This window comes from Drosophila santomea, chromosome 3R (genome assembly GCF_016746245.2).
Source record: "Drosophila santomea strain STO CAGO 1482 chromosome 3R, Prin_Dsan_1.1, whole genome shotgun sequence".
Lineage (NCBI taxonomy): Eukaryota > Metazoa > Arthropoda > Insecta > Diptera > Drosophilidae > Drosophila > Drosophila santomea.
In genome coordinates, this window is record NC_053019.2 from 9,557,768 (window position 1) to 9,569,153 (window position 11,386).

Below are 11,386 nucleotides of genomic sequence, written 5' to 3' on the forward strand. Positions count from 1 at the left end.
AATAGTAGTGCGTTTTATATCATACATATTTTCCATAAGGTGGACTTATTTTTATTGGTTTTTTCTTCAAATTTCTATTGAATCGATATCGATAAATATACATGTGCATAAGTCATACTTTAGAAAACATATTTTATTTAAAAGTTTAATAATTAAAACATAGGCTTCCTAATACCTAATTGGCCGTTTTGTTGGTTACAATGGTTGTTTGGGAATTTCATATTTTTACTACACGTTAGGTCAAGCTAGACCGTCATGACCCGCGCCAATCTCGTTGAATAATGTTTCGTACAAATTGTTCAAATTCGAAAAAATTTTAAACAATAGATAATCCGAAATGGGAATGGTATGGTTAAATATGACAAGTCGAAACTCAAAAAAACTAAAGTTAATTAAGAAATGAATTTGAAGCTTATACACATAGGAAAGACTTCCAATCGCTTATACAAATCCAAAATTTTTGGATTTAATGGCCATCAGCATTTTACTGCGTAAAATTGATTTGCTGGAGTACAAAGGAATATACAGCCGAGATATACAAGTATTCGCAGTTGGTAGATGAGAGTCATCTGCAGGTCTTATGGTGACAGATGGCAATGGTTGGAATCCCTCCTCCGAAGCTGGAAGCGCCGGAGATCCGGTCCAGAAGTACACCTGCAAGAATGGCGTTTATTATGGATGTTTAAAGCTGATTGGACCATCTAACTTACCAAGTCCTGGCGTTCCATAATATTCATTTTCTCCACAATGCTCCAAAACCATTTCTTAAATTTTAAAAGTTTGTCAGGACCCTCGCTAGATTCGTCGTTAAAGGTAGTGTACGAAATGAGTGTTGAAACATTTATATCACCAACACCGTTCAGCAGCAGACGCAAGTCCTCAGCGGTTAAGCTATTCATGCTGTTATCGGGCAAAACGTCGAAAACTCCGTCTTTTAGTGCCTGTAAATAATAGAACATTTTTTGGAATAGGCGATAATTTTTTAGTCAATATTTCCACATACCTCAAGCGCCTTTTCTTGGGATTTGATTAGTCTATATTCTGTATAGCGTCTGACGTACTCGAATATATTACTCGATGTGACCGCGACATCGCGCCCTCCTGGGATAAGCTCTCTGTTACCACAGCCCTCCTCCTTCATCAAATCAATACTGAAATGGCAGGTTAGGTTATTTTACGCCTATATTATCCAAAAAGATAGAATACTTACACAAAGCATAGCTCCATACGATTTATGGTTTCGTCGCCTTCTTTTGTTTGGGCATTTTGAATAATTTGCCTAAAAGATTCGTACAATGCTGGGTCGAAAAATGCCAAGTCGTGGAACTTAATTTTACGCCCAAGAATGTATTTTAATACATGTCTTTGTAGGAACAGTGGAAGCAATTCGTTTTGCAGTAGACAAAGTCCAATAAGTCTGGAAAAAGGAAAGAAGCGTTAGAGCATTGAATCGAATAATGAAACAATAAGCTTACCTTCCAATATTTCTAAATGCATTAATGCGTTCGAATGATGCAAAGCCTTGGCGTGGTGTGTAAAAGCCCCGCTTTCCCGGAGAGTAAAACAATGGCTCATTATCATCATCGACGGGTTCCACCAGCACGACAGATGGTGATTTTTTTGGTTGACTACTTTGTGCACTGGTCTCAGATTTCAGTTTGAATGTGATAATTTCTATCGCTTCATTCACTTTTTGACGTAGTGTCTCATCTGAGGAAATTACGGACAGCAGCTGAGGGGTGGGTATCTCCAGCAGCATTCCTGTTATCTTCGGTGCATGCGTTTGGTTTATCGAATGGATCTATATTTGTTGACCAAGTTGGACTGTTAATACTTTGAACTTCAATCGAATTCCCTTCCCTTACCTTAGGGTAAAGACGTTCTCCAATTTGTTGTAGGTGAACGGACAAGTGATCATTCAGGCTTTCCGGCATAGCATTGTCTAAATTAGCAATTTCGAAAATTTGTTAATATAATACGCAGAAAAAGTAAGATAAATTATATAGATTACCTGAGCTATTTACTGGAGTATAAGGTCTGGCATCTAAATTCAGTGCCTTCCTCTCACGGGCCGAACGCCACAATATTTTGCTGCTGGTGCCACGCCTCTGCAGAGTCGACTGATCACGACTAGACCCTGACACGGTTCTGCTACGCAGGATGCTCGAGAACGGCACTCCATACTTGCTGTGACTGGTGCCCACCTGAACGGACTCCAAGTTAGGGATCTTGGCACTGGCCAGCAATGCTTCTGCGATCGATGTGTAAAAACTGCGGGCTACACCCGATCCCTCGCCCGGCTCGTCTTTGAATGTCACCTTCACTCTGTTGAATGTGATGGGCGGCTGAGTGCGCCGGTTTTGGTTACCAAACTGTGTATTCAGTTCCTTGAACGTTTGAACAATCAAGCTTTCACGATTGCGTTCTAACTTGCAAAGCACCAAATCACGTTGCTGTCCGTTGCGCAATTTTTCCATGTGACGACGGAAACGCATCTCCTTCACCGGGAAACCGCGCAATTCCGGCAGCACAGACCCGTGCTCCATTCCGACGTCGTCCATAAAAACGCGACCGAATAAATCCAAAGTTAGCTTCCAGCGGCTAAGTAATATGTTCCACGACGGCAATTCCGAGAAATTACTTTGGTAAAACAGAGAACCACGAACAGGAAAACTTAACGGGTGGTGTGTTGTTGACTTTTGATGATGTGTATCACATTTGGCTTGTTCTGCGGTCGATAAATTTGAGGCCGAGAAATTGTTTATGTCGGAATCAATTGTCTTTAAACAGGAACCACCTGCAAGAACTATGACGCTTCGAGCGGCAGTCGCTGGCGACACTGAGGCTTTATTTGGAGCAATTATAACTTCTGGCCGTGTGGCCATTAATGCTTCAGTCGATTTACTTGTACTCGGAAGACTGTCATCAGTTTCCATTAACACGACTTTTTCGTATTTGCTTTGATTGCCTGTGGATCGAAAATTTAATGTTTGTAAATTTTTCACCGTATATACTTTACTCACCATCAGCCTCTTTGTGGGATTTAAAATCATCCGAGCCCTGCTTCTTCTTTAATTGTACGTAAATATTAGAGTCTGTTGAGCCCTCAGCCTTATTAGTTACATTTCCATCACCCGTCTTACTAGTATCCATGTTGATTATTACCTCCATAGACTGTTTGGGCGGGACTGTTTCATAAACATGCTCGTTCCTTTTTAAGGAATTCGAGAATCCCAGTCTTGTTGGAGTATAATCAAAAATGCTGCCACCATTATTGGGGGCACTGTTGTTGGCATTTGTGGTCACGAGAAGCGGTAGGTTCGCGAAAAGTTCCTGACGCTTAGAATTTGGTTGCAGCAAGTGCGGCTTATCAGCGAGCGGCATGGCCATATCCAGTGGCAAATCAAAGCCTTCTGGCGCTGAGCAGCCCAAGCTTAAAGTCGATTCAGACCGCGCAAAGAATGCATGTCGGCGTGTGCCCTGGCTTCCTGAAGGCGTGTTGCTAGTTGACGTCTGAACATCGGCGTTAAACTCTTCCAGATTAGTCAACTCGTCGTCCGTATCATAGCTCTCAACCATGGGTGACAAATTGTTTATACGCCCAGAAATGGTATCTTGCTTATCATAGAAGCCCGAATCATTGCGCATATAGTAAACGAAGGCATCGAGCACATAGGCAATGTGGCGCAAGGCTGTTATATCCAACACTGGTAAGGCGTCTCTGTGCTCAGATGTGTGGGACCGCATCAGGGATAAGCAGTAGGTGAAGAAGTCTCGGCGAGAATTTGATCCTTTGAAAATTAAACTTAAAACCAATTGTAAAGCAAGGACAATGTCTTACTTACCCATTATATTAACACCACTAACGGATGAGGATGTGGCAGGAGCCGGAGTTTGGCTACTCGAAGCCTGGGCACTTAGGTTGAGCGGATGCAGCGGATGGTTGGGATCCGTGTAATTGGTCAAGTAAGCTCCGAACTTAAGCTGTGCTTCGGTACCGTCCATTACCGTGAACATCCAATCCCAAGTAGCCTTCAAGCGCTTTTCGACAAATGCCTGTAAAAGAAAAATTATAATTGCCATGATGTATATTCAGTATGCAGTGCGAAATTAATACTTACTTGGACTGCAATTGCTTCATCGCTCTGAATTTTTAATGATGTTTCTATGTCATTTACTATGTTATAGGATAGAATGCTTATCAGCTCGGATATCTGTCTTATTGTGATTCCGAAAGCCCGTGCCAAATTGCTGGCCGTTGTCGCCATGGTGTGTGGCTCAATCGATGGAGTAGTGACTGTAGTGCTGGCCGGCACAGTGGAGCGACGCAGAGCCATGGGGTCAATAAAAACCATATTAGACCCGGTGGGCACCCTCACTGATGAGCGGGCAGTGTCACGGCTTCGTATGGCCCATTGCATAGTTTGAGGAGCCAAATCGCTGCGGGCATTCGAGTTGGTAGTGCGGCGTTCAAGTTGCTGGTCATTGAAATTGAACTCGTCGGAGTGATCGTCGGACTCGCCATCCTCCGAACCATCTTCTTCTTGGGCAGAAGAGTCTCCCGATTCATCCTCTAGGAAGAGCACACCAATGTCTGAAAAGAAAAAACACATGCAATACAGTAAAAAGAAAACCAAGTAGGTTTCAAGAAACTAACCATTTTCTGATCCAACTGTTGCCCCTGTTTGCACGCTCCTCTGCACCTCTTGATTGCTTTGGTTGTCATCGGAGTCGGACTCAGTCTCAGCGTCATTGAAAGTAAAGTCATTATCGCTCTCGTCATCTTGCATGCCGTCCTCATTTCGTTGATTTTCTATTAACTCATCGTCTTGATTGTGGGAATTGGCTTCCCGGTTTATTACTTCTTCCGATTCGGAGGCGTCGCGTATAGCTGATTGTAATGTATATTTCAAGGTTTAGGCACAATTTCAGACAGCAATCTACCGAAAATACTCACTTTCCATAGCAACTACATCGTAGTTTTGTTGAATACTAAAACTGGCGCTCTGATCGTTTCCAGCATCGTGTCCAAGTATTTGCTCGGAAGGCGACTCCACGTTAGAGGGTGCCAAAGGATCCACGCTGAACAAATCGTCGGAGTTCTAAAAGTATATGAAAATTATCATTAATCCAGTTAAATTATTATTGCTTGGTCGCAAATCCATAATCTTGATTTGGGTTTTCTCAAGTAATTTAAGGAAAGGCTGGTCATATTTACACGTACATCCAGATTCGACGATGACATCGTAAACGGAGCTGTGGGGCGCACAACGCCCAATCGGACTGGAGCGATCAGAGCTTCGGAAACCTCACATAACTCCTCGATGGATATCTTGTGGAGCGTTTGGAACACTTTAACACAGCTTTGAACGTATTTGTTGCACGATGTGTGCGACTTTCGCTTTTCCGGGTTCGGCTGCTTTTCCAGATTGAAAATGACGAAAACACGTGCTACGGAACGAACGAAGCGACGCGCTACTTCTTCAGCCTCCTTGCAACGATTGGCAACGATTGCGTTTTGCAATTCGCGCACCAGGGTGAGGAGCAAAGTGTCCAAATGGTCGCCGGTGCACTTCACGATCAGACTATGGGTAAATTTGTCGAGGAGCGTGGATCCATGCTGTGTCTGAATAAACATATTGAAGCCCTCCGAATTGGGGTTCTCCGATGCACTGCCTGCTGGATTCGGGACATCGCCTTTCTCCGCACCGCTCATGATCATTGAGCGCACGGCGTTCCAGTCGATCAGCAGTCTCTCTAAAGCTTTTCTAGCGAACTTCGGTGGCTCCAGATCATGGTCCGGCATATCACTATCAATTTCCGCTGCGGATGTCTTGCGATTTGATATCACTGTATTGTTTCCGGTCGCTCCGGTGGCTGCGGTGCCAACATTGCGAACCCTTACGTTGAATCGGTACTGTCGCTGCTCCACAATTTGACGTCCAACCGTTTGAATAAGGAAAAGAAGGATAGATTCACCTTTGGAGTTAAACTTGGTGACCAAATCTGTGCAGGAGACTAGCTTGCAAAGCAGAGCGAAGCGCTTCGTGAGATTTCCAGCGATCAGAGCTTTACACTTGCATTTCTCCCAGCAATCACAGTACGCAGTCGGCGCCGTACGCTTCAACTTGCAGTCGTGTCCTTTGTGGCAGACTCTCGCGCACTCTGTGCAGCAGCACAGGGATCCAGTAAGGCCGCATGTCTTGCATTCGAAAATGTTCTGGTTAATGTGATCGGCTCCCGTCCATGTGAAGGAGCAGGTGTCATTGTAACAGATGACGTGCAGTGGCGACTGATCCGCGGGCGAACCAGATGGGAATATCATTGCCTCCTTTAGCTGCGGATCCTGCTCGGACAGCATTAGAATCGTGTTCAGCAGTATGATTCCTGCCTCGTAGGCGCGACAGGAAACGGAGAGCATAAACGGCGTCTGACCCTGCGCATCCTTAGTGCTCAGCATATGGCAGAGGTAGGGACGAAGGGCCGGACTTACGCACATCTGCTGAAGGATTGTCAAAGCATGCTCCCGTCGCTGAGTCAGGTCGAAGGTGTAGTTGGGGGACCCCAACTTGATGTTGGAAAGCATGGAACTCTGGGAGGAGGACGGAATTATCTTCGAGATGTCATCTTCAATGCTGTCTGGGACATTCTGCGAAGAACTAGCGCTCAGATTGCTGGCCGCCGGTGCCTCAGCTGGCCAGGGGATGTACGCATGGTCCTCGTTGTTTGTAGCCATTGGCTGGCTGCCAGACTGTTCAGCTTGATCGCTATTTATTAGACGGTGCATCATGTCGCGCAAGTTGGTACGATTATCCCTGCTCGTCGATGAAGCGGAGCCGGCAGCGGATGAACTCATTGTTGCAAAGCTGGAGTTTTCATTGCTTGAAGCCGCATTGGCTCCAAATGCGTTGCTGCTAACGTAAGCGCTTGTCGACACAGTTGGGATGGAGCGCGCCACGGAAAGACCCACTGCTAATGACTTCTTCTCGACTCCACCGCTGGGAGAGTCCGGTGGTGAATCCTTGTTTGAGGATGGGGCGCACATAATTACGCAAGCGTGGAATATGTTTCGGGCTCCATCACAACGTTCTTCTACGACAAGAGCCGTATCCGCCTGATCCTCCCTCTCCAAGCGGCTGAGAGCGGCAAAGCTATTCTTGACATCGCAACGCAAGATGTGCGGCATAAGCTTTTGGGTATCGAAGAGCAGAGCAGTCATGCACACCTTTGACTTTAAATTCACGCCCGAGAGCATTGTCGGCAGAGAGATGGTGGACATAGTAATGGACTTCACCGGAGGAAGGTCGAACCATTGGGGATCCTTAATCGAGCCTAGGCAATCCTTGGCCAAGGGATACAAGGCTCCGTTGCCATCCCGAAGCACAATGGTGCTGCTGTTTCCGCTGCAGTCGTTGTTGCAAGCCATCAATATGTTGCCGGGCGATGAGCCAATAAAAGATGCGCAATCCGTGGGAAATAGGCAATTTTGCTCCTGCTTGCTATTATACAGGTTGTAGAGGCTGTAGTGGATTTTGCCGAGCACCTTTTTGATCACATGAATGCCGCGCGAGTCCACGGCCAGGGTGAGTAGCTGTGCGCCAGCTGCGTCAGCACCAACGTTAATCTTTTTCGGCTGTTTTTGCAGCCAGTCTGGGCCACGGGTAGACATAGCAGTGCGGAATATCTGGACATCTTCGCGTCGCAGCAGCCGACACTGCTGCCAGTCGTCCTCCTTTCCCTCTTCCTTGGATGTGGAGGCTGTGTTGGATGAGGAATTTGATGCGGCAGCAGCAGCGGCAACGGCTGCTGCATTCATTGCTGGAAAACGAACGGCAACAAAGTCGCCGTCGACCTTTAGCACCTTGCCCACTGGACCCACCTTGTCCTCGACAAACACCACGTCCTTCAATTCCCACAGCTCCTCATCCTTCCTTCCCTCCTGGGGGGCATTGGAGTCTTCTTTCGTAGTAGCTCGCTTAGTGCGCTTGTGGGATGTGACGCTGCCGGTGTCGCTGCATGTGCTGGATGCCGGTGACGGCGGAGGTGGCATGTCGATGCGATCAGTCGACTCCTTGCTGTTTGAAAAGGATTGTCCATTCTTACTGCTGCCAGTGCTGGGCATTGCCGTGGACTTTGGCAGATCTTTATCCGGGGTAATTCCATGGGCATTGAGATTAATGCCAGCTGCTTGCGATTTGTCCACGCTGGTGTTCGTGTTAATATTTATGATTTTCATGCGACACACATCGGTAAAGTTCCAGACTGAATTCAAGAGCTGTCCAACCTTTGGGACGCCATTGGAGCATGTAAATCCAATTGATCCAGATTGATAGATAGGACACTTTTTCATTATCACTTGAGCACCCACATTAATATCCGTGGCAACCACCTTAAAGGGCTTCTTGGTCTTTGTCCGGAATTTGTCCCATAAGTAGCGTCGTTGATCAAATGGCAGGACTCCCCACCAATATATGTTATTGCTATCGGTCTTAACAACCGTGTACAGCGAGCAGACGTATATCTTTGTTATGGGGTCCGATATAAACTCGTTAAACGCGCAGCAATTATGCTCCAGCTTGGCGCCGAGGTAACCTAGTTGCTCGTCCATCCAAGTGGCCACTCGATTGGTTTCAGTAACAACGGAACATCTGATGAAGTTGGCCGAAATAAGCTCCACTCTTTCAATTATGTTGAGGGAAACAGTTTTGGGATGATAAACGTTGTCAGTCTGCAAAATAGGATAAATTCAATTAAAGTATGAGTACAGACTTCTATTAAAAGTTTAATAACTAATCCGGGATAATTTCAATAATTCCTTACCTCCGACTTATAAGGCTCTGCATCTGACCAGCGCCACTGGTATAAATCTCCACTCTCTGACAAGGCAATAAATTCAGAATACAGAGCGCCTATGGTCTTGAACCTTACGGAACTTTTCTCTGGCCATGGCTGCAATTCTTCAGATATCCAAATGGGGGATAGCATAGGGGATGGCTCCTTTTTCTTGGAATCTATGGTAAAATAGGTGTCAGTGCAGCAAGAAAATCATCGTTTTTTGGTATCAACTTACCGGCGTCCTTCTCCCAGGTGTAGTCGTCTTTGCTTATCCAACGACGTGGTCCGTAGTACTGACGATCCCGCCAACGGCTAAAGGCTTCGCGGTCAGCATTAACTGATATTTGAGTTGGAAGTCCGCTGCTGCCAGTTAAGGCTGCGCCTGATGTTGTTGAGCGGGTCGATTGGTTACTGTCTGCGGCATTTGCGTTGGCATTACTGCGTTCACTACGAATGCGGTCAAACAGCAAACTATGCAAATGTAAAATAATAAGTTTCTGTTTTTGTTTTGTTTCAGGTTACTTACTTTCGAATGCTGGAGTAATTGCTAAATATCTCCTCCGAAAAAAGCCCATCTGAGGGATCTATGATGACGCTGTTGTTATCTCCACTAAAGCCATTATCCAGCAGGGAGATAAGGTCTTCTGGCACGTAGTTATCGGCACCTTCTTCGGTATCTTCCGCTTCTTCATCATCGCGCGAGAGCAAATTGTTCACAGCTAAGTTGACATCTAGGTTGGTGCGCTATTAAGGGTAGAGTATGTTATTAACGAATAAGACATTCTTGTATCGATGAACTTACCTGCAATTCTCTGATTATGAGATTTCTGCTCTTGCCCTGTAAAACCACCTCCGCTTGAGATATGAGCTCCTCGGGCACATATGTGGCCGGAACTGTGACTAAGGGGCGGCTCGATGTACTGCCTCCAATGATGACTCCTGTGCTGCGAGATCCGGAGCCCTGTCCGGTAGAACTGGAGCGACCTGTTGCGCGCAGCAGGCGTGCTCTGGACCGGGCCATCGGTCGGGATGAGGATGGGGCTTTCGAAGCACTGGCCGTTCCGCCGCCACCACTTGTGGAACTTTAAATAAACAGCATTAAATAAATATTAGAGTCTTTGTAACTGCTAAAGGTTTGCATTTTAGCTTACCATTTTGCGTCTGATTTGGTCAAGTCAAGTTTCTCCGAGTTTATAGAAAAGGACACGCGGAACGCCTTGCCATCCTCCAGCAAAACTCCAATGTGCGCTGGTCCAATGACCACTTCCCTCACTGGAATTTTCAACTGCTCGAATATGCGATGGCTGCCATAACCAAATCGGTTCACCTTCTCCGACACTTCACGAATTCTAAAATGCGATGAAATGAATTTAGAATAAATCTTGTATATGGCCGGCAAGCAAGTCGATGCATGTTCTAAATCTCCTAATTGTAGGGTGCATTTGTTGGATGATTTCTGGCCTTGCCAGACTATTTATGATTGACAGCTGGAAAATTTGCAGCTTCTATGAAAAGTGTACATCACCATGGAATAACAAAAGAGCCGGTGTTTCGATTAGTCGGCGTTTAATGTTTATGGGTTATGGAAAACGCTCAACGTTTTGATGCCATGTGCTGGAAGACTGGCTTTCAGCGAAATATATTGTGAAATAGGGAGCATGTGAAAGCATGTTGGTTAAAATGTATATTTAGCCGGAAGCATAAACTTTTGCGTTCTTCTTTCGAGAAGCTTATAATATAAACATTTCAATAGTTTGCTTAGAACAAATAGTTAAATATGAACAAATTAATCAGCATGTATGCACATGCACGCACACATGCTAACGTTCACATGTCCAACACATTTGCACATACACACATATGCGAATGGTTAGAAAATTAATTGTGGATGAAAAGTGGGAATCGCAAGTGCATTTCGCCAATTCTATGGCTAATGTTTACAGAATCGGGGGGAACGCACTAGATGAGGTAAATCCGCCAGTGTCTGTGCTCGCATTTTGCGTTAATGATCATGTACATATCTTCCTGCGTATACATATACCTGCGTACCTACATATTTTCACATAACAAATACATGCAGCCGTACGTACACAACCACACGGAATTCCGCGTTCACATGTGCGAAATTGCGAAGCGCCAGGATTATATTTACCTTTCAATAAACTGATCGTCCGAGCCCGGAAGCGGTTGCAAAACAAATTGCATGGAAACCATTTTAATTTTTCAACTATTCATGTACACAGTGTCCTCGTTGAATTTTCATGTCACAAAACGTTGATAGACTTTCAGAGTGACCGTAGGGGGTAGAGATGGTACAAAAAGCGATGCTCGCCCGATAGTATCGATGGTTACCGGAAAATTTGACGGTAACGATACATTCTGGGAACTAATCGATTAAATTTTGAAACAAATTGATAAGAAAACAAACAATAGCTTTTATCTTATATTGGCAGAGACTTCAATACAAATTCTTTTAATTATCAAGCTAATATTTAGAGCCTGGATTGAACGAAAACGTTATTCTTATCGGTAGTTTTTATTTAAACAATTG

General features: G+C 45.2%; 1 protein-coding gene across 1 annotated transcript; it reads right to left on the bottom strand.

Annotated features, from left to right (window-relative positions):
• Positions 1 to 115: 115 nt before the first annotated feature.
• Positions 116 to 11,142, bottom strand: LOC120454427 (E3 ubiquitin-protein ligase hyd). The gene is made up of 19 exons (XM_039639716.1): positions 10,988 to 11,142; positions 9,987 to 10,184; positions 9,638 to 9,917; positions 9,362 to 9,579; positions 9,071 to 9,306; positions 8,821 to 9,011; positions 5,225 to 8,728; positions 4,958 to 5,102; positions 4,658 to 4,891; positions 4,122 to 4,594; positions 3,846 to 4,056; positions 3,024 to 3,791; positions 2,012 to 2,968; positions 1,866 to 1,942; positions 1,476 to 1,801; positions 1,211 to 1,417; positions 1,004 to 1,151; positions 711 to 941; positions 116 to 654 (listed from the first exon to the last, which is right to left on the bottom strand). Exons 1-19 carry the CDS (start codon positions 11,047 to 11,049, stop codon positions 442 to 444), a joined length of 8,679 nt encoding a protein of 2,892 aa, XP_039495650.1. The 5' UTR covers positions 11,050 to 11,142; the 3' UTR covers positions 116 to 441.
• Positions 11,143 to 11,386: the final 244 nt, after the last annotated feature.

Coding starts and splice junctions, on each gene's coding strand:
- LOC120454427 (XM_039639716.1), bottom strand. CDS start 11,049: ATGGTTTCCATGCAATTTGTTTTGCAACCGCTTCCGGGCTCGGACGAT. Junction 8,729..8,820: donor CAGAGCCTTATAAGTCGGAG/GTAAGGAATTAT, acceptor CCTATTTTGCAG/ACTGACAACGTTTATCATCC. Junction 1,943..2,011: donor TACTCCAGTAAATAGCTCAG/GTAATCTATATA, acceptor TTGCTAATTTAG/ACAATGCTATGCCGGAAAGC.